The 23,785-nt window shown below is 38.1% G+C and overlaps 1 protein-coding gene across 10 annotated transcripts in view; it reads left to right on the top strand.

The window, feature by feature from the left end:
• The window catches only part of LOC311599552 (putative RNA-binding protein Luc7-like 2), a 56,046-nt gene that overhangs the window by 13,758 nt on the left and 18,503 nt on the right, over positions 1 to 23,785 (top strand). For 4 of the 10 annotated variants that reach the window (XM_084785537.1, XM_084785536.1, XM_084785535.1 and 1 more), the window contains 5 exons: positions 3,030 to 3,097; positions 5,849 to 5,919; positions 7,497 to 7,591; positions 16,105 to 16,203; positions 20,805 to 20,915. In XM_084785537.1, coding sequence (XP_084641663.1) covers positions 5,862 to 5,919; positions 7,497 to 7,591; positions 16,105 to 16,203; positions 20,805 to 20,915 — 363 coding nt within the window. In that variant the 5' untranslated portion in view covers positions 3,030 to 3,097; positions 5,849 to 5,861. The remainder of the gene's footprint in view (positions 1 to 3,029; positions 3,098 to 5,848; positions 5,920 to 7,496; positions 7,592 to 16,104; positions 16,204 to 20,804; positions 20,916 to 23,785) is intronic. The other 6 variants (XM_084785529.1, XM_084785531.1, XM_084785534.1 and 3 more) reach the window with 2 other exon arrangements.

Genomic DNA, 23,785 nt, shown 5'->3' with positions numbered 1-23,785 from the left:
TGTATTAGAATTGAACTGAAACTCTACATCACAATAAAGTTTAGCAAGCTGTATTTGTGGACATAAATGTTAAATTCTGTATAATCTTACTAAAAATATTTTGAGACAGGGTCTCACTCTATAGCTCCTCAGTCTGATCTAAAACTCACTGTAGTACCACTGGCTTCAAGCTTACTGTCCTGCTACCTCAGCCTTCCATGTTCTCCGGCTGCAGGCATGAGGCACTATGCTTGGCTTTGTATGTACTTTGTATTTTAATTCTAAGGCAACATTTTAGGCTTTTGGTAATGTCTCCCTTAAATCTGAGAAATACGCTAATTAAAAAAACCTCAAAAACCTAAAGTAAATGTCCCAAGAATATAATGGCACTAATTTTTGCTATTTGTCAAGACACTTTGCATTGTATAATGAGAGAAGACAAGGTTGGAGCAGTCATTAGAATGTAGTTTCTAGCCGGGCGTGGTGGCGCACGCCTTTAATCCCAGCACTTGGGAGGCAGGGGCGGGCGGATCACTGTGAGTTCAAGGCCAGCCTGGTCTACAAAGTGAGTCCAGGATGGCCAAGGCTAACACAGAGAGACCCTGTCTCGAAAAGCCAAAAAAAAAAAAAAAAAAAAAAAAGAAAAGAATGTAGTTTCTTTAGAATTTCTGTTCTTTTATTTCCATTACTATTATTCTATTAGCATCTTAAACATTGCTGTAAGCCTTTTCTCTATCCTCATTTAAAAATATTTATTTTATGTGCATTAGTGTTTTGCCTATATGTATGTCTATATGAGGGTGTCAGATCTCCTGGAACTGGAGTTACATTTACAGTGTGCTGCCATGTGGGTGCTGAGAATTGAACCCAGGTCCTCTGGAAGAGCAGTCAGTGCTCCTAACCGCTGAGCCATCTCTCCAGCTCCCACTTCATTTAAAAAATAATTTTGTTACATAAGTTTTCATATACAAGTCATCTAGATTTTAAGTTTGTAAAATATCAATAGTTTTTTGAGTATATCCAGCAGCACTGAAATTACTAACTAAATATGGTGGTGCATGTTTGTAACTCCAACAGTTGGAGGGCTGAGACAGAAAGATTTGAGTTTGACACCAGCAGGACTGCATAATTAAACTGTGTTTTCAACCAGTTAGATACTTAGCTTTGAATTTTTTTTTTCTATAATAACCACTGTACTTGAAGATTTTTAAGCTTGTTAAGAGGGGCTGGAGTTAGACTAGTAGCTATTACTGATTGTCAGAGTATAGGTCTATATTAACCAAAGGAGTATGAAGAAATAGCCTTTTCTACACTGTAATAGCCTATATTTACTGAACGCTGCTACTACTACTCAGTGTGACTTTATACATTTAAAAAGAAATGTCTTGGCATTCCATTGGAAAGTTCATAACTTTTATATAAATGTATAAAATATATCAATCTATATTAAATAGTTTCAAAGCATCTTTATTATATTGTTCAGATGTAATTGTGAATTCTTTTATAAAATACACTTTAAATTACTTAAAATTTACAATAGTCAAACAGAATATTCTTATTAAGGTAGCATAAAGAGAGAAATAAGTATTTTAAAAAGTAACTACAGCTGGGTAGGGTGGCACATACCTTTAATCCCAGCACTTGAGGAGGCAGAGGCAGGTAGATCTCTGTGAGTTCAAGGTCAGCCTGGTCTATTAAGTCCAGGACAGCCAAGGCACAGAGAAACTCTGTCTTACAAAACAAAAACAACAACAAAACAAAAAACAAACCAGCTACAAAGAATGGGCAAGGTGAGTCATACCTGTAATTCTAACTAACACTTGGCAGGTGAAAACAGGAAAAGCAGAAGTTGAAAATCATCCTGGGCTGCATGGATTCTAGGCCATCCTTGGCTATATGAGACTGTCTCCAAATGATGATGATGATGATGATGGTGGTGGTGGTGGCGGCTGGAAAGGTGGCTCAATGGTTAAGAGCATTTGCTGCTCCTATAGAAAACCCTGGTTCAGTTCCCACCATTCACATGACATTTCACAATTGTTAAGTCCAGTTGCAGGGGATTCTGTGCCCTCTTCTTACCTCTCAGAGCACCAGGCACAAGTTTGATACATACACATGCATGTAAGCACACATAAAAGTAAAAGCAAAAGTAATTACAAGCTGGGTGTGTTGCTATACATCTATAATTTCAGCACTTGGAGAGGCTAAGATAGGGCTAATAGCCGCAGTTTGAGGCACTTAGCCAGTGTCTCTCTCTCAAAAGCAAAAACTAGTTGCAAAGAGGTTTTTATACATGAATGTTTAAGAACTTACAAAGATAGGTAAGACAAGTAAAGGTGTAAGGATTATACAAGGGTTATCAGATTGACTCCTCAGTATAGTAGTCACTTTGGGTCATTTGAAGACACAGGGTTTAATTTCACACTTCTTAAATTATCTCTTTGCCCTGGAGTAAACTAGAAACTGGCCATAGGTTTTTATCTAATTCCCACATTATTATGTGGATGTGCAGCCTATGTTGGAAGAAAGGGTAACAATAGCTTCTCTCTGTTTAGGGATTCAAGAGAGGTTAGGTAAACAAGAAGCTACTGGTTTTCAATTCTGTTCTTCTCTTTCTAGCTCTAGCTTTCCTATCAGTGAGGGTATGTGGATCTTATTGAGAGAAGAGGGGCCTGCTATGTTCCAACATAAAAGATCTTAGACACATCCACAGATGATGGTGGTGAACACTTTGCTTGTCATACTAGAACATGTGTGAGAGCTCACTCTGTCCCTGCCTCTGCCTTCCTTCATTTATAGCCATGGGATCCTTCCATTGCTTTATATGCTGATGCATTTCCTGATCACTCTGTTCTCCTGAACCTGAGCTCTGAGCTAAATCTGTGCAAAGAAATATTATTGACTGCTTTTATAAATTGCTTGCCATTAATGCCTGATGATAAACAGTGAGATAGGATTCTGCATACCATTAACTATGTCAAGTATTACAAACTTTAAGGTTCTTTTGAAATTAAAATACTAAACTCAGTTCACTTTTGCTAACTTCACAGTTGTTGATCACATAGCATGGTCATCCACTCACAGCTTAAAAAAATACAGGGAGCATCGGAGAGAATGGGTAAAGTAAAATTTTGATGTTTTTAAAATAGCACCTAAATTTATGAAAGTTAATTTGGTTTATTGTTTGTAAGGGAGGGAGAGGGTGGGAGTTATTGAAGGGGAGGGGTGGGTTTTGGGAAAATAGCATGCATGTGTACAATGTCAGATACCACTTAGGCTAAGGTTTTATGTGCTGCTAGTAAAATTTATATCAGGTAGTAGGATCATAATTTCATATTGGGCATTGTAGGGAATTTTCAGAGCAGTATTTGAGTAGTTTGAATAGGAACCCTGTTTTAGAGGAGGTTGGAGGGAAATTGATGCTTCAGCACCACCTTAGGCTCAGTAACTAGAGTTACACAGTATGCATTTCAGTTTTTATTGTATACTTGTTACCCAAGTGTTCTCAAATGTTATAACTTGCGACACCCAAGAAGGCAATGAAGTTTTAATTTTGAAGATAGTTGGTTTTGGTGCTTCTATTTAAGTGAAAAATTTGTGGCCACTCAAAGTTCTAGATCAGATTCCTCACTGGACCTGGTGGTGCAGGCCTGTGTATCATCCCAGCACTTGGGAGGGAGAAGCAGGAGCATCAGAACACAGGCAGGTTTTTATAGTGAATTCAACGATACCTTGAGCTACATGAGACATGCCTTAAAACTAAAACACAAGGTCTAGGTCCTTACTGTAAAGCATTGCTGCCTTGTTTAAAAATGTATTAAATTTTATTTATACACAATAAATATGGATTGAAGAAAGGTTTAAGACATCAAATTTCACCCTCTAAAAATTGTTCCCTGGCTCCAATTTGCTTGTTCTCAGACATATACTCAGCTGTGTGCCAAAGTCAACCCTGTTTACTTCTTGTTCCCTAAACCTTCAAGCTTTTGTAAACTTTGTCAGAGATACTATGCTGGTGGTCTTGAATGCTCCTCTTTCCTCTGAGTCTTAGATGTAGTGTCCAGATTTTGGCTTCTACTTACTCCATGAAGCCATTCCCAGTTTCACCAACCTTTTGTTGGTAGTTCTGGTATGTTCAAAACACTCCTTTGGCACTGGAATTATTCTGTTACTGTTTCTCATATGTTCTATTTCTCTAGTGGAAATGTTGCTCCTTGGGAGCAGAATGTTTGTTTTAAGCTTTCTTACTCCATTTTGTAGCATAGAAGATGTCATTAATAGTTTTGATTCTAATGATTAAGATCCAGGATCATTGACAGGCAATTTTCTCCATTATTTATTAGTTTTTAAATGCCTATGAGAATTTATTAGGGGAATAAACCCAGATTTTTTGTTTTGTTTTTTTAGAATCCAGTGATTAGGAAACATATATAGCATGTTGAGTTTATATTATAGGGATATTTTGTTCATATTTAGTCCCTATTTGTAGTCTTTCTTTCTCTCTCTCTCTCTCTCTCTCTCTCTCTCTCTCTCTCTCTCTCTCTCATAGGTGCTGTTTACCTGGTTTCTTTTTGAAAAGCATGGTTTGGGCCAGATATTGTGACAGAAATAAAAATCACAAGCTTTTCTGTTTTAATATTGTATAGCTAAATTATACTTATTATAAGCCCAACTTTAATAAAATGCTGAACAATTTTGTAATTTTGTAGCCAAATTCATTTAAAAATTTAACTACAAAGTCTCCCTTAGTAGAACTTTTAAAATATCAATGGACAGATCCCCACTTGCAAGTCCCTTTCAAGATTATTATTTTTATCTTGTACTAGTTTTAATATTTCATTAAAATATTTTGATAATGGCTAATATATCTGAAAGCTATCTTTGATATTTTTGCTACAGTTATCAAATGTTTATGCAGTGAGGTATTTTAGATAACTTTTTTTGGGCATATATAGAAGATGATTCCTTCATTATTTTAAAGTTTACCAGGGGCTACTGTTATTATTTATTTGTAATTATTCATGTTATCTGATAGTGTCTTCAGGGCATGTATACTTAGTTATTATACTTCATAATGCAGTTCTTCGCCCCTATCCCCCAAGACAGGGTTTCTCTTATGTAGCCTTGGCTAGCCTGGATTTGCTTTGTAGACCAGGCTAGCCTCGAACTCACAGAGATCCGCTTGCCTCTGCCTCTCCCTTTCCAAGTGCTGAGAAGACAGGCGTGTGCCGCTGTGCCTGGCCTTGATGCAATTTCTTAAGCAAAAATGGGCACCCTTTTAGATGAGATGTTTGATAAATGAAGCTTCTGTAAATTTTAACTTTATTGTAAGACCAGTGATCCATGTTTTACAGTTGACTGAGCTGCCACCATCTCTTCATTACCAAAAAGCTTAGATAGCTGGAGCAGGGTAATTTCTAGATTTGTAAGTGCTCCCCCACCTCCTAAAACATGTATCACTTTAAAGTTAACGTAATCACAGTACAGTTTGAAACAAAGTCTTTCTAGGATCAAAAAGCTTCTGTATTTTTTTTGCTGTCTGGTGTGAGCTTCTGGTAGTTTGGTTATGATATGAGCTTGAGACACTCACTAGTCTTCATTGAAACATACTTTAAAGAAACATTCCTCTGTAGAGCTCTAGTCTTCTTGGGCTTTAGTTATCTTAAGTAACATTTTTCTCTGGGCTGATACTTGTGAAGTCAGTATTGTAAAAACACAAAGCAAGCGAACACTCTGATTTTGTTCACTTTTGTTTTCATCTACAAGAATCTTTACAGTCAACATGTACGTCTAGGTGCTGTATTGAAATTGCTGGCAGAGTCTATTCTATACAAACTGAACAATCTGGCCCCTTGTTTTATTTGTAAAGGTTCAATGTATCTATGCCTGCCTACTTCAATCTGCAAGGGAGTTTCAGAAAGGCCCCGCATTCGCCGAGCCGTGAGTTATCACTAACTTTTCAGATGTGTTAATGAATGTGGACAGAAGCAGTTGTGTTTAAAAGGAAAGAAAAGGCCATCAAAGTGACCTACATTATAGTAGCAGGCTCGAACACTAAATGAATTACTCCAAATTGTGTCACAAATAACCTATTAGAGACTAGCCTCAGAAAACCTATTGTTGAACTGCTCTGAAGCTATGATTTTAGCAATATTATCTTTCTTTAAAACGTGTCCGAGTTGCAAATCAGAATATTGTTAAATCTTCTTAAAACAATTTGAACAAAATCTTACCCCACAGTGTTTAGTTGAATTAAGTTAAGCTCTTCAATATGACTACTTAAAAGGGGTAAAGTTTGAACTTTTTTATTTTATTATTTACATATGGAAATACAGAATTTAAGAATTACTTCCTAGTTGAAATGTTTGGAGTGCTCTAGGTAATAATGTGAACTTCAAAGGTATTTACAATCTCTTTTGGTTTATTTGAACAGTTTTTGCTTCAGTAATTCACCAGTAGGTTTTCATTTATCAGTGCTATCAATTTAAGGCTAAACTACATTTTTAAAGGACTTATCATTCTGCACAAAGGAAACAACCCTGTGAGTTTTTCTTTTATTTCCTCAGAAATTCTAAGCAAAATAGTTGTAACTAACATTTGTATTTTGTTACTCTAGCTAGCTACCTTTCCTTTTCCTAGATTGTTTAACCTTTTGAGTAAATAGCTACATTTGATAAGCAGGTTGGTTGCTTCTGTTGCTTAGGAGTTGTGCTTTTTTTTTTTTTTTTTTAATGAGCACAGAATGTATTTTATTTTGCCTGGTTTGGCAATATAGCACAGACCATATGAAACTTGGAAGTATGGAATCTTTGGAGGTATTAAAGTAACATTTCGTTTAGGCAATGTGCCTTTGTTGACTGGTGTGTAAGTCCTTCTTCCAGGTTTGTACGCTCTTAAACACCTTATTCTGCCCTCTAACTCCTCCCAGCAGCAAAAGGGAGACACTTCAGCTGGAACAAAATAGTGGAAGAAATGGCGTCTGGGGTTCAGTGGGGATTCGCAGTGTGTATGCAATGTTTGCAAGATTACTTTTATGTTTTTCAATTAATGTAAATAATTATAAAATAAATTAGTACTTACTGTCAAGAAGAGACCATTGTATACCAGTAGAAACTCTTGGTGGGTCTGCTGCAAGTTGCTTAACCTCTTGGGGCCTCATTTTTCCTCATCTGCAGTATAAAGGAGTTGGACTTGATAACCTATAAAGTCCATTCCTGCTCTAAAATCCTGTGCTTTTCTGAAGTACTTTCATTTAACAGAATGCTTTGCTTTCCCACTTTGACTATTTATTTCAATTACATTTGCAGTATATATACTGCAACTGCATGTTGTCTAAAATAGTTTTTCTATAGGGTGGTATTTAAAAAACTAATCCCTCCTGGGTTGATTTATAAGTGTGTATATAGATAGATAGATAGATAGCCACACAACAAAAGCTAGTGATAACTACAACTTTCAAAAAATAAACACTGTCTAGTTGTCTAACCTTGAATATTATTAACTTTTCTATATTACAGGAGATACCACTCGTCAACGAATCAAATTCAGCGATGACAGAGTATGCAAGAGCCACCTTCTCAACTGTTGCCCCCATGATGTCCTTTCTGGAACTGTACGTGGTTATTGAATTTTCTTATTACTAGTGTGCTAGAAAAATGAAGTTCTTTCCCCTCCCCCCTTTTGTCAAATTACCTTTTTTTTGTTTGGTTGGTTTTTGGTTTTTCAAGGCAGGGTTTCTCTGTGTATCCTTTCATCCCAGCACTTGGGAGGCAGAGGCAGGTGAATCAAGGCTAGCCTGGTCTACAGAATGAGTTCCTGAACAGCCAAGGTACACAGAGGAAACTCTGTCTTGAAAAAAATAAAAAACCAAACAAAAAATACGAACACTTGTAAATAGAGAACAAATTCAGATGTTATAGTGGGCATTTGAACCAAGTTTAGAAACAAAAGAAAGAAACAAAAGGAAAAAAAAATCTCCATTTACCTCCTATCAGCCATCTGATCCTTAAAATCAGATTGTTACGTGGACCAAATAAGATGTTTATGAAAGCACTTTGAAGATAATAATATAGTTACTTATGTATACTAACTAAACTGAGATGATAAATTCAATGGAGACAATTTTTAATTGCTATTATACCCCTTAGACCTCTAACAGGGGCCACTACTTCACAGGTGCTCATTATCTTGTATGCTCAGTATGATCATTCAACAAGTGCTAAAGAACAAAGAACCTGTGTTGTTGGCTCATAATTTTCTAGTGCTTCCATTTTCAAAGCAACTCATAAAAGGTTGTCTATCAAGTATCATAATATATGAGGTATGTTTCCGGGAAAAGTAAAAGTGATTTACAAAGAATAACAGGCAATAGTCTGAACACATGTTTTGAAAGGAGAATAAATTATATCCTATTTGGAGAACAAAGAATGACACAACTAGAACCAAAAGACTTCTAGGAGAGGATTATGAGAAATGGTGAAGTGGTTAAAATTCTAAAAACTAGTAAAATGCAAAAGTTACTCTGGAGCAAGAAGAACATGACTCTTTGGACACAAACAAGACGTGTTTAAAAAAAAAAATCTTAAGCTGGGTGCAGTGGCACATGCCTGTAACCCCAGCACTGTAGAAGGCAAAGGGAGGAAGAGCTCTGTGAGTCCAGGGGAAAAACCTGTTTCAAAATCATGCTCATTAACACAGTAGGATGGGTTGAGAAGAAAAAAGAGACCAATGACAGAAGAGGACATAAAGATGTTACTATAACCCAGTAGGATCTGCTAAAAGAGAAGGCAGAAGGATCATGAGTTCAAGGCCAGCCTGGGCTACACATAGGCTGGAGAGTTGGCTCAGTGGTTAAAAGCACTTGTTCTCTTATAAAGGCTCCATGTCCAATTTCCAGCACACACACGGAAGCTCACCTCCTTGGGCATCAGAAATGCATGTGTTACAAAACACCCATAGACACAAAATAGTAAAAAAGTAAATTGAAATACATTAAAAATAAAGTTTTAAAAAATACAACAGTCGGGCTGGAGGGATGGCTCTGAGGTTAAGAGTACTGTCTTCCAAAGGTCCTGAGTTCAATCCCCAGCAACCACATGGTGGCTCACAACCATCTACAATGAGATCTGATGCCCTCTTCTGGTCTGCAGGTGTGCATGCAGGCAGAGCTTTGTATATATAATGATAAATAAAAACAAAACAAAACAAAAAAACCCACAACAGTCAAATTATAAAAGGAAAGAGAATGGGGGCATACAGAATACTAAAGAAAAGTAAAAGCAGATGTTAGCGCACACCTATAATCTTACTTCTTTATACTCATTATTAATTTAAAAATTCTACTTGTCTTGTATTTTCTTATACTAATTCTAAAAATCTCAAAAGAATGAAAGACATTCAGATGTGAGTAACAGTAATTTAGGTAAAGCACAAACATAACAAGTACTCTTAAAAGATAACACTGGCAGAACAAAGTGAAAACAGACAAAACACAGAAAACACTACAGGCTTAATTAACCCGCAGAGCTTGCCACCAACCACCCTGTTAGGCAACACTGTTTTCTAAAGCACAAACCATGAACATCTTGCTCGTTATATTTTGAACTTCCTATGCATAATTTAAGAATGCAAATGTTTTGTTTGGTTTTTTGAGAGAAGGTTTCTCTGTGTAATATCCCTGGCTATATTGGAACTCTCTTTGTAGACCAGGCTGGCCATGGCTTGATTTTTCAAAATTGTTTCTCTTTGTGGCCTTAGCTATTCTGGACTTGCTTTGCAAACCAGGCTGGTCTTGAACTCAGAGATCCCGGATCTGCCTCTGCCTCTCTGAGTGCTGGGGTTACAGGCATGTGCCACTGTGCCAGGACTAAAGCAAATGATTTAATTGTGGAAAGTGCCAGAGTATTCTACAGACGAGAGATTTATTATAGATTATAAATGGGTTAGTACAGCAGAAAATATTTAAAAACTATGCATACTGGTGCATGTCTATAATTCCTGCAATCAGGATTATAAACAAAATAAAATTTTAAATTGAAATACAGACACACCAAAGAATTAGTTTATTATCTGTTAATCTGTCACAGTCCTAACTCAAGTGCTGAACTTCCCACAAGTAACATTTCTTGCCTTTTCTTTTCTTTGTTTTTTCGTGACAGGGTTTCTCTGTTTAACAACTCTAGCTGTTGCTCTGTAGACCAGGCTGGCCTCGAACTCACAGAGATCCACCTGCCTCTGCCTCCCAAGTGCTGGGATTAAAGGCGTGCGCCACCACACTCAGTTTATACTTGGAACTTTGTTCAGGCTCTTTTATTTGAGACAAGGTCTCAATATGCAGCTCAAGCTGTCCTGTAACTTTATATTCTGTCTTCAGGCTGACGAAGTGTTGCAGTTCAATTCCGCATATAGGCCAACACACCAGACTTAGGCACTTAGACTTTCAACTGTATTTCCTATTAGGAAATGATAAAGATGTTTCCTATTGCATGTGTCTTGATACTTTTTTATGTTTCGGAGATATCCTCAATTTCACTAAAGAAGAAACCACTCATTTGGACATCTGTGGTTAAGGGTACTCCATGCTTATGAAATAAAAATAATCTGGCAATCTTCATTCTCATTTGCCAGATATTTCTGTCAATACTTAGGCCCTAATTGTGTCCTACCACTAGGAATATCTCTGAAGGGAAGTTACTCATTATATTTCAGCAAATTTAAAAGTTAAAGGATCAGATCATCTGCCAATTGAAAATAAGGGATGGGGGCCTTTCCAAGGGACAGTGACCACCTCCCTGTGAGAACATGCCCTTGCAAAAGATTTCCTTTATCCCTCTCCAGAAGAGAAGAGGAAATATGGAAAAGTACCTGATACAGACCACCAATTCTTACTGCATGGGTATGAAAAGCCCAAGATGGTAGGAAATCATCCCAGTCTCTGGCCATGCACAAACAAGAGACTCCATTTTCCTCTCGCTGTGCGCCTACAAGCAGAAAAGCAAGGCTTATATAGAAGGATGCTCCTCTTCAGGAGGAAGTGGCAATAAAAGCAACCCGAATCTCAAAATCTGTAGAGGAACCATCCCAATATATACATTTTTTGATAAAAATAAGTAAAGTAGAGAGAAGGGGATAAAAAAGGAGAAATAAAAAACAAAAACAACACTGAACCCAGCTTCCTGATTTACATCCATGATCCCAGAACATAGGAGGAGGATGAATGCCAGAACAAGTTCAGGGTTACCGGGTTTTGGTTTTGGTTTTTGTTTTTTTGCTAGCTTGTTGTTTGTTGGCTTGGTTTGGGTTTTTGTTGTTGTTGTTGTTGTTGTTGCTGCCGCTGCCTTTTCGAGAAAGGGTTTCTCTGTGTGGCCTCAGTTGTCCTGGACTCTATTTGTAGACCAGGCTGGCCTCAAACTCACACAGATCTGCCTGCCTCTGCCTCTCGAGTGCTAGGATTACAGGCGAGCACCACCATGACTGGCCAAGACTACCAGTTGAAACATCAGATCCTGTCTCAAAAAACAAAAGCCAACCACCACCAAAAATAGTAGAGAACCTGGGATGTGTCTCAGCGGTAAAGTATTTGCTTAGCATGTGTAAGGCCCTACGGTCAGTCTCCAGCACCAGAAGAAAACAGAAAACAACAACAAAACCAATAGAAGAATGAGGAAAAAACATGAAACAAGACAACTACTTCTGTAAGGAAATCGAGTAAGGAAATCCATTATTACAAATTTAAATTATCAGTCAGAAGTAGTAAGCAATGTAAGGGATGCAGATCTTTTCTAATACTCTTAATTTAAACAAAGTAATTTAGCTGGGTCCTGGAAAAGCTACCGGGTTCTCAGAACTCCTGAGCCCCTCTAGCTCCAGATTATGGTTTTTAATGGTTAACCTGTTCTGTTAAACTCCCATAGTGAGTCTCTTAAGATATTTTTATTTTCTGAATCAGAAAATGACATCATTAAACCATATATCCATGTACATTTGTTTTATATCCTTGTTTCATTCCTCAAGTTCTTAGAGTTGCTTATTTAAACCAAGTATATTTAGTAGTCATGATTTGGGAAACATGGATAGTGCAAAACATGGTCTATTTGTTGAGGGTAAAACAAAGAGACCATTTTTGGGTTTTAGGAAGCTTAGAGTCTATTTGGAGTGATAACATCCATTGGCTTTCAGAAGATAAACTAAAAGCTTAACAGAGTAACCATGCTGTCCTGGACACTCGATCAGGCTGGCCTCAAGCTCACAGCGATTCGACTGCCTCTTCCTCCCAAGTGCTGGGATTAAAGGCGTGTGCCACCAGGCCCAGCTAGAATGTTGTGGAATTTTAAAGAGGAGTTACTGGGATCAGAGATAATTGGGCAAGAACTGTTGGAGAAATGAGTTTGAAATGGAGAAAATAAAATGTAGAGCTGAATTTTTGCCGTTTATGATCTGAATGTTAACAATAGTACCTGGAATAAACTTGTGGAGAATTTAATAAAGTAAGTTCTGTAATTTTTAAAGAAACTTTTCCTTGACTTAGTCACTTGAAATCAGAGTAAAGGAAACATTTTACTTTGTTTCATCAACTTCATTTATAAAGAAGTACCAACAACAGCAGCCAGTGTGGGCTCACTTGGTCTCTGAAGCACTAGTGTTCCTTTTGCATGGTGTCAGGGTGGAGCTTAAGAGGGGCAGAGGCTCTGTAGAGTTGTTTCCTATTCTGTGTGCTTCTATTGGTTCTTCTGTAGTGGCTTGTAATTAGTGAGACTAATTAGTCATGGAAATTGTTAGCCAAGGCTTCCCTTGCATTGCCTGTACAAGGGCTGGCAGTTGTTGGGAGTTTCTTTTTGGGGTTTGCTTGCTTTTTTTGTGACATGCCTGATACTATGTCAAAGCAGATACTTTGTCATGGTGGTATGGAGAGAGAAAAAACTAACCTGGAATTCAGAGAAAGTCTTGTAAAACCTGGTGTCCTTCTAATCCCTGCAGAAATGAAGTTGACATTGAAAATCTTGAAATGGGGATACATCTTACAGCTAACTTTAGAAGGATACAAGTAAAGTAAAAATCTCTTAAAACTGGTTGCCTTAGGTTTGGTTTCTTTTTCTTTCATTTTTTTAAAAAATTTAATCCATTTTCAAGACAGGGTTTCCTGTAGCCTTGGCTGTACTGGACTCTTTTGTAGACTGGGTTGTCTCGAACTCATGAGATCTGCCTGCCTTTGCCTCCCCAAGTGCTGAGATTACAGGTGTGAGTCACTGAGCTCAGCTGCCTTTGTTTTTTACTGAGGACCAACTCAGGGCCCATTTGCTAAGTAAGGGCTCTACTACTGAGCTGAGTCCCCAATTCCAGAAGTCTGGCTTTAAAAGCAAATCCTGGTCTGGCAAAGATGTCTTCCTGGGTAGAGAAGCACTGCTTGGCAGCGAGAGTTCCATCCTCAGCACCCACGTAAAGGGAGGGGGGCGGAACAGACCTCACAAGGTTGTTCTTCCACCTTCACAGGCATCCTGTGACACCCTCCAACTACACACATGAATGTGAACCATGCACACAGAAGAACAATAATGGAATTAAATTTTTTTTTGTTGATGAGCAAATCCTGACCTAAGTAAGAAGCACATTTTGAGAGATGAGTAATTGAGACCATATATCTTAAGACTAAAACATGCAAAAAAAAAAAAAAAAGTCAAAAAGATGCAGCCAGAAGCTGAGCATGGTGGCTCAGCCTTTAATCCCAGCACTGGGAGGCAGAGGCAGGTCAATCTCTTGAGTTTGAGGACAGCCAGGGCTACACAGAGAAACCCTGTCTCTAAAAACAAACAAGATGCACTCAGAAGAGAAAAATCAAGATGTAAGGTTAATTATTACAGTCTAATCTAATTAAAAACCAGAAATAGATTTGTTAAAAGAGATGTAGATAACAGTTTTAAAATTAGTTTTAGATTACACAGATTTATCTCAGTCCTGCCATTGTAAACATTTTTGTTTAGTTACTTGTTTGTTTATTTTAGGATGTTGTATATGTCTTTGTATATGCAAGTCAGGTGTATTCAGGTACCTGGAGGTATCACATCCCTTGGAGCTAGAGTTACAGGCTGCTGTGTGCGCCTGACGTAGGTGCTGGGAACTGAAGGACAGGAGCATTCTGAAAGAGAAGCAAGTATTCTAAACAGTTCCTCAGCTTTTTAATTTTTTTAAAGGTAGTCTTACGTAGTTCAAGCCTTGAAGTTAGATCATCCTACTTTAGCTTCCCAAGTGCTAGGTTTATGGCATGCTCTGTGTAGCTCCTTGAGACAGGGTTTCACAGTGTAGCCCTGGAGTTGACTATGTAGATCAGGTTCACATGAACAAAGATCTTCCTGCCTCTGCCCCCCCATGTCACCACATCTTGGCCTACAACTTTTTTTTTTTTAAAGATTTATTTATTTAGGTGTACAGTGTTTTTGCCTACATTACATGTACACTTGCATGGCAGAAGAGAGCACCAGATATCTTTGTAGATGGTTGTGAGCCACCATGTGGTTGCTGGGAATTGAACTCAGGACCTTTGGAAGAGCAGACAGTGCTCTTAACCTCTGAGCCATCTCTCCAGCGCCGGCCTACAACTTTTTAAACTAGTTTTAGAACTTCTGTGATTTTTCTGGTTATAGCCCAATTATTTATAAATTTTTGTAACTATAAGGAATGACTGTATTTATTTAAATTTTGGGTATCTATACCAGTCCTTTTAAATCTTTATAAAAATCCTCAAAAATCTTGATTTGCTAAATGTATTAGCATTTTTATTTTGGGGTATTATGCAAGATTATTGTTCATATACTTTGTTTCATACATATGCAGGTTATTGGCCAAAAACAAAACAAAACAAAACAAGGTTGACTCAGTCATTTTAGATTTTGTATATAAAACTAGGGCTCAGTCTGGTGCAGTAGATAATTACAATACTGTTCGTTAGCTGGTTTTGTTTCAGCTTTGGGTGCGGGGGATGGGACCCAGCGATGATGACACCAGCTGATTGCTGGCCTCAGATTTGCAGTCTTCCCGTTTCAGCTTTTCAAATGCTGATTGCAGGAACGCCTCACTAGGTGTGCTTGTACTTCTGTACTTTTCTTCCCTCCTTCCTTGCGTCTTTCCTCCCTCCTGCCATCACCCTATTTTATTTTTTTAAATTTGTTTGTCTGTGATGAGATCCTGCAGCCCGAGACTTTTATTTTTAAGATTCGTTTTGATTTTATGAGTATTTTGTCTGTATGTATGACCGTGTACCACATGCATTCCTGCTTCTGGAGAAGGTCACAAGAGGGCATCAAATCTCTTATAACTGGAGTTCCAGATGGCTGTTAGCTACCATGTAGCTGTGCTAGGGATAGAACCAAGTTCTTGGAAGAACAGCCAGTGTTTTTAGCCCTACGGAGCCACCTCTCCAGCCTTAGCTTGAGAGTCTTGAGATGCTGGGGTTACATGTATTTGCTGCCTTACCCAGCATTGTTTCCCAATCTTTAGTTCCACTTTTAAATGCAATTTTTTCTGGGCTGGTAACCTGAGTTCAGTCAGGATTGGTAGAAGTAGAGAATTAATTCCCACATGCAATTTCTTCCCTCTACATATTCATCATGGCAAGTGCTTGTGCATGTAAACAAAGAGAATAAAATGTAATGAAATGAGAAAGGTCTTTCCTGGCCACCTCATTCTAAAAAAAAACCTCCCACCGTATATTGGTTAACATTACTAATTTATTAAGACTAGTTCTTTCATAGCTTTTTTGGAGGAGGGGTGGGTTCTTGTGTTTTGCCTTGAGATTGTCTCATATATGATCCCAGGTTTATCTTGAACTTGCTATATACCTACATCTGTCCTTGAGCTTCCAGTTGTCTTGCAGAGTGATGATATTTTTACCACATCCAGTTTATGGAAAGCTAAGGATTGAACCCAAGACTTTCTGCATTCCAGATATGTACTGAGCAACCAAGTTACCTTTCCATCCCTAACTGTTTGAAATTTTGTGTTTTGAAGGTCCATTAAGTGAAGAAGTGTATTTACTGTATGACTTAATATATATTCTGAAGAGAACTTGATATTGATGAATTTCTATAATATATATTTTCAATGTAATGTCTTTATTTTCATTTTCTTTCCTAGAGAATGGATCTTGGAGAATGCCTGAAAGTCCATGACCTGGCTTTAAGAGCAGACTATGAAATTGCATCCAAAGAACAAGACTTTTTCTTTGAACTTGATGTATGTACTTTGCTTTCATGTTATATTATTTCTTGAAGTAAAATATTTTGACCATGAGCTAGTGTCTCCTCCTAGGAGGGTATCTTTGTGATTATATGAAGGTTAATCTATAGATAAGAGAGTACACTTTACCCCACCTCTGCCCCCAGTGTGTAATGCTGAGATAAAACCTAAGTCCTTAGGTGGTTAACAAAGCCAGCTCAGGACAGTCAAGGATACATAGAGAAACCCTGTCTCAAAAAACAAATCCAAGGCCTTATATATATTAGACAAACACTATCACTGACCTAGCCCTAAATCCTTTTTTGTTTTGTTTTGGTTTTTTGAGACAAGGTTTCTCTGTGTAGCCTTGGCTGTCCTGGACTTGGTTTGTAGACCAGGCTGGCCTTGAACTCATAGCGATCCACCTGCCTTTGCCTCCCAAAATCCCAATTTTTAATATATATTTTTTTCTTTTGTTTTATTTTGATATAGAGTCTGTGTTATTTAGCTCTGGCTGTTCTGGAACTCACTTTGTAGACCAGACTAGTCTCAAAATTCACAGAGATCTATCTGCCTCTGTCTTCCAAGTGCTAGATTAAAGACATGTGCCACTACCCCCAGCTAGAAGAGATTCTATTAAAAAAAAAATCAGCTTATTTTCCCAACAAAAGTAAAATGATTAAGGGAATACCAGTCTCAGCAAATGTAAGCCACTCATTTTTGTTGTACTTAAAGTCTTTAAAAAGTAATCTACTGAATTTTTCCGATAATAGATAACTTTAATAGACCAATTGCTAAATCTCTCCTGTTCTGGGGTCTGAAATGTAAGACCTTATTTATATCAAGCAAGCACCGTATCAGCATCATGTGGTTCTTTTTTTGTTTTGTTTTGGGGTGGGGGGCGCAGGGAATAGGTGGGTTTTGGAGACAGGGTTTCTCTGCAGCTCTCCCTATCTTAGAAGTCCCTCTGTAGACCAGGCTGGCCACAAACTCACAGAGATTCACCTGCATGTGCCACCACTGCCTGGCTTGGGACCATGTGGGTTTTTTTTTGTTTTTTTTTCAAGACAGGGTTTTTCTGTGTAACTTTGGCTGTCCTGGCTTTGTAGACCAGCCTAGCCTTGAACTCACAGTGATCCCCTGCCTTTTCCTCTCTGAGTGCCTGGGATTAAAGACTTACACCACCAAGCCCAGCTGAGACTGTGTTTCAATGTACGGTAAAAATAAATAAATAAATACTGTTTTTTTGGGGGGGCGGTATCAAAGAGTTACAAATGTGACCTAGTATTGTTTTTTTGGTTTTTTTTTAATAGAAGAATTTCTTGCCCGGTTGTAGTAGGGCACTTTTAATCCCAGCAATTATGACGTAGAGGCAGATGGATCTCCCTAAGTTTGAGGCCGTCTTAATCTACAGAGTGAATTCCAGGAGAGCCAGGGCTACACAAACAAGAAAACCCCCTAGAATTTCTTATATAAAGCTAGAGAAACTTTGGTTTAGTGGTTAAGAACATTTGTTTTGCTGAGAACCCAAGTTCAACTCCCAGCACTCATGTTTTATGTTGCAAACATAATTGTAATTCTAGGAGATCTGATGCCCCCTTCTGATGTCTGCAGGTGCCATGTATACAATGGTGCACATAGATATTTGCAGACAAAGGATTGAGGCATGTGAAATACATAGCTGAAAAAGATTCAACCACACTTTTTTTGTTTCGTTTTTCGAGACAAGGTTTCTCTGTGTAGCCTTGGCTGTCCTAGACTCAGTAGACCAGGCTGGCCTCAACTCACATCTATCCTCCTGCTTCTGCCTCCTGAGTGCTGGGATTAAAGGCGTGTGCCACCATGCCCGGCCCCGAAATTAGGTAATTTTATTTAGGTGAAGTTAGCAGCAAATATGTCCTGCTGTTTTTTGTTTTGTTTTAACATACAAGAAATTTTGCTAATGGACATGAAAGTCATCTATAGAAATAGATTTAATACTGTTTGGACATAAGTTACAAAAGAATATTACTGTCAGTTGAACATGTGGTTGCATATTGAGGTTATTTTCAGTCTTTTTGCTGAGTCAAGGTTAAATTTTATAGATAATGCTTAATTGCTCTTTGTGAGAGTTTTAACTATTTATTTTTATGTAATACATTGGACTTTCTCTGGGTTGCACAGCATTGTCAAGACTTTTTAAGGCACTAGTGATAAATGTAGACTATAAGTTTTAATTTTCATTTTTTAGGAGTGAACATGAATTTTCTGATTGATTTTGTTTGTTTGTTTGGTTTTGGGGTTTTGTTTGGTTTTTCAAGACAGCATTTCTCTGTGTAGCCTTGGTTGTTCTGGACTCACTTTGTAGACCAGGCTGGCCTTGAAGTCACAGTGATCAGCCTGCCTCTGCCTGCCGAGTACCGGGATTAAAGGCTAAAGGCATGCGCCATCACGCCTGGCTTTGCTATTTTTATTATTTATTTATTTATTTATTTATTTATTTAGGTTTTTCCGAGATAGGGTTTTTTTGTGTAGTCCTGGCTGTCCTGGAATTCACTTTGTAGACCAGGCTGGCCTTGAAGTCACATCTATTATCTGCCTGCATCTGCCTCCTGAGTGCTGGGATTACAGGTGTGCAGAGCCTCGCTCGGCCTGATATTTTTTTTTTTAATGATTTATTAATCCTTTTTCTATGTGCATTGGTATGAAGGTGGTGGATTCTCTGGAACTGGAATTATAGACAGTTGTGAACTGCTATGTGGTTGCTGGGAATCGAACCCTGGTCATTTGGAAGAGCAGACATGCTCTTAACCATTGAGCACCTCTTCAGCCCTGTTCTGATTATACGTAAGATCATGTATAATCCAGCTATTTTCTGAGTTGGCCCGGCTGAACCAACAATATTTTTTGATAAGATCAATGTTATTTTCATTACTTTAGGATGTTATCTTTGACTTTACATTAGGAAATGAAAGTAGATTTGTGTGTTGTGATTTAGCTTTGAGGAAATTTTTGGCTTACTTGGCTACTTTTAAAGTTTAGTTTGTATAGAATAAATTTCTATTTTTAGCTGGTGTGTACATACATACTAGTCACTTTTCTGTTACTGCAATAAAAACGCCATGACCACAGTAAAGTTTCAGAGGACTAAAAGCTGCCAGGGAGGCCTAGCAGCAGAACAGCAAGCAAGCAAGACAACAAACTGGAAGTGGCTTTTGAAACCTAAAGCCTAACCTGTCGGCATGCTGCTTCTAACAAGGCCATTCCTCGTAAACCTATCTAAACAGGGCTACTATATGGGGACCAGGTCTTAAAGTGCTTGAGAATATGGAGGTTCTTTCATTCAAACCACCACAGTTAATTAAACATTTGTTTTTAAATGCTTTTTTTTTCCCCTTGAGATTTTTGGAGACAGAATTTTTCTGTTTCAGCCTTTGCTGTGTAACTAGCTCTGTAGACCAAGTTGGCCCCAAATTCAGAGATCTGCCAACCTTTGCATCTCAAGAACTGGGAGTAAAGGTGTGTGTGATACCACTCTTAGTTTTAAAGTTAACTTTTGAATTAATTGTTATTTAATTATAAATATTAAATATACCTCATACTAAATACAGCTTTGCTAGACTATTTTCTAATGTAAGCATTGCTAAATTTGTTAGTGGCTTATTTCATCTTTATTGTAAAAATACGAAAATTACAGAATACAAACAATTATCTAAATAACCAGAAATAAATCTTGTTGACATTATAATAGTTTTCCATTGTATGTGTCTGTCTATGCCTGTCTGTGGCCAAAGATTCGCTTGCAGGAATTGGTTCTCTCCTGTATCCTGGAGCTGGAACTTAGGTCTTTAGACTTAGTAGCAATCAAGTCATCTTAATAGCCCACACCCATTTCTCTTTGGTTGTTTTTGTTGTGTTGTTTTGTATTTCTGTGTAGCCTTGGCTGTCCTGGACTCGTTTTTGTAGACCAGACTGGCTTGAACTCACAGACTCTGCCTGTGATCCCTGAGTTCTGGGATTAAAGGTGTGCACTATCACTGCTGCCTTGTTGGTTATATTTTTGAGACATGGTTTTGGTCTTGGTTGTATTGATTTGGTTGACTTGACTTAAGCTGGTCTTCAGCTTGTTCTTTTTCATCCTCCCAAGTGCTGAGATTATAGGGCTGTACCACTAAATTGTTAGTGGGTTTGTTTTTTTTTTTAATTCCTATGATACCATTTTTTTGAGACAGGGTTTCTCTGTGTAGCCCTCATGTTCCTGGACTCACTTTGTAGACCAGGCTGGCCTCAAACTTACAGAGCCTGCCTCTGCCTCCTGAGTGCTGGGATTAAAGGTGAGCGCCACCACTGCCCAGCAAGAATGAAGTTGTTCATTGTTAATTGTTTTGAGGGTTTTAAATTTTGTTTTGTCCTTTGTTTATTTGTTTGTTTTTGGCTCTTTCCTCTGGACATTCTTTTACTTTATTGATTTGAATTACTTGAAACCCAGGGCCTCACATATGGCCTATCACTATTGCGTGTCACAGCCTAGTACATTTCTGTGGTTAAGGCTTCATCCTCTATCTAAAATATAGTTTGGTAAAGATATTTCTGGATAATACTGACTTATGGTGGTAATTGTTTTATCTTAAATTTTCTAGGCCATGGATCATCTGCAGTCATTCATTGCAGATTGTGATCGAAGAACAGAAGTGTCGAAGAAAAGATTAGCAGAAACTCAAGAAGAGATAAGTGCTGAAGTGGCAGCAAAGGTCAGAATTTCAGTCATTTCATTAGTTCAAAGTATAAGGTTTTGTCTGTTTTGTTTTCTTTTGGGTTTGTTGTTATTGTTTGAGATAGCGTCTCTGTTTATAGCCCTGAAGCTCACTGTGTAGACCAAACTGGCTTCAAACTCACAGATTCTCTGTCTCTGTCTTTGTCTCTGTCTCCCAAGTGCTAGGCTTATAAAGTATAGTTTTAATCCATTTCATTCACATTGATTTTTCTTTTTCTTTCTGGTGTTTTTGAGACAGTCTCCTGCCTGGCTTGGAACGCCCAGAAATCTACCTGCATTTGCCTCTCAGTGCTAGGACTAATGAAGGAATGTACCACCATTCCAGGCCCATTCCAACTTTTTGATTTTTCTTTTTTCTTTTTCTTTTCTTTCTTTTTTTTTTTTAGATTTTATTTTACTCATTGTATATGAGTGCTCCATTTGTATGTACCCCTGTATGCGAGAAGAGGACGTCAGACCATATTACAGATGGTTGTGAGCCATTATGTGGTTGCTGGGAATTGAACTCAGGAAGAGCAGGCAGTGTTCTTAATTGCTGAGCCATCCTTCCAGCCCAACTTTTTGATTTTTCAATAATTAAATTGCAAACCTAAGTAGGGAATTCGGTGGAATTGGTTGTACCTACCCAAATGTTAACAACTAATATGACAAAGTAACATTAATAATTATATTTTACTCAGAATTTGCCAATGATGCATGCATTCATCTGTACATAATATATGTATAGTTCCTTCATTTTAAAAAAAATTTCTTTTAAAGGCTTTCCCCCCCCTCTTTGTGTAGTCTTGACTGTCCTGGAGCTCACTCTGTAGACCAGGCCTGGAACTCAGAGATCTGCCTCCCAAGTGCTAGGATTAAAGGTGTGCACCACCACTGCCTGGCAAGGCTTATTATTATGTGTATGAATGTTTTGCTCTCATGTATGTGTGCATAACATGTACGTGCCTAGTACCCTTGGAGGCTAAGTGAGTGGCATCAAAACCTTGAAATTGAAGTTACAGTTGTGAACCGCCAGATAGGGATGTTGGGTACTGAACCTTGGTCCTTTATTAAGTGTAGTAAGTGCCCTTAGCCTTAACTGAAGTATCTCTCTAGCCCCCAGATTCTTGAGTTTTCAACACACAAATAATTCAATACCTGCCACCATAGTTTACGTACTGAAGTAGCAAGGAAAATAATCTTATGGTTGTGGGTCACCATAGTATGAGGGACTGTATTAAAGGGCCACAGCATTAGGAAGGTTGAGAACCATTGATATAAAGTATCTTGTGTCTCATGGATTATGTTCTATGGACCTGTATTGCTTATACAGTATTGCATTGATCATCTGTCACCACAGAAGAGCTACATATAAACGACCTTAAACTTAGTGACTCAAACTTCATGTAATAGATGAGTTAGAGTAAACTTGATAGATCAGTACCCTTGTCACAGCAGGGGTGTTCCTGGCACATGGTTTACAGTCAGCTGGAGGCTGTTGAGCCATGTTTTGAGAGCTGGGCTAACCATGCTCTTTTAGTGGTTGAAGAGAGGCAGAAGCATCACACTCAGTTGTATAGTGTTTTTCCAGCCTTAGTATGTGCTTGCTCTCCTCCACTGCTCTAATTCAAAGCAAATGTATGCTCAAGTTTAGAATCAAGAGTGTGTGTGAGGGTGTGAATGAAAGAAAGATTGAAGATCTTTGGCTGTTAATACAGTCTTTCAGTGATAGACAATTTAATGAAAACATTTTGATAAAAGAATAATACTTCTTTCCTTGAGGAAAGAAATGTCTTGGTAGCACTTTAAGAAGTAACTATTAGGGCTGGAGAAATGGCTCAGCAGTTAAGAGCACTGCTGCTCTTCCAGAGGACTCTGGTTCAATTCCCAGTAACCACATGGCAGCTCACAACTGTCTGTGGCTTCTGTTCCAGGGGATCTGACACCCTCACACAGACATACATGCATTCAAAACACCAATGTACATAAAATAACATATAATTTTTTAAAAAAGATTTATTTATTTATTATTTATACAATGTTCTACAATGTTCTACCTGCATGTATACCTGCACACCAGAAGAGGGCAGCAGATCTCATTATAGATGGCTATGAGCCACCATGTGGTTGCTGGGAATTGAACTCAGGACTTTTGGAAGAGCAGACGGTGCTCTTAAGCTCTGAGCCACCTCTCCAGCCCCAACATATAATTTTTAAAAAGAAGTAATTATTAGCTGGACACAGTGCTGCACATCTGTGATCCCAGCACTCAGGAGGCAGAGGTGGCAGATCTCTGTGAGTTCTAGGCCAGCCTGGTCTACAAAGTGAGTCCAGGACAGCCAGGGCTACACAGAGAAATCCTGTCTTGGAAAAACAAAAACAAAACAAAAAAGAGTAACTATTTTTGGCACACTACTTTGTTAAGATTAGATGTTTCTATTAAATTAAAACTTGGATTTTTGAGTGTGGTGATGTATAATTGTACTTGTGAGGCACAGGAGGTTGGATTGGGAATGGATTTCGGCCTGGGCTATAGCTGTCCTGCTACATAAATCATAAATGGATCTTTTATGAGTTTCTGAGCTATCTTGTGTATGTTTCTTTTTGCTTTTCTTCTTTTCCTATTATGTGTATGTATGTTTTGTTTTAATGTATTTCTCTGTCACACATATTCCAATTCCTGTGAAGGCTAGAATAGAGCAATGGATCTCCTGGAACTGGAGTTAGAGATGGTTGTTAGCTGCAGAGTGGTGCTGGGAATTGAAATTCTCTAGAAGAGCACAGCTCTGTGATCATAACTGCTGAGTCATTTTTTCAGCTCTTCATTCTGTGTTTGTTTCTTCTCTATTTTCCTTTTTTGTTTCGGTT

The sequence above is a fragment of the Acomys minous genome (genome assembly GCF_964271855.1).
Source record: "Acomys minous genome assembly, chromosome: 6".
Classification (NCBI taxonomy): domain Eukaryota; kingdom Metazoa; phylum Chordata; class Mammalia; order Rodentia; family Muridae; genus Acomys; species Acomys minous.
This window is presented reverse-complemented; position numbering and strand designations above follow the sequence as displayed.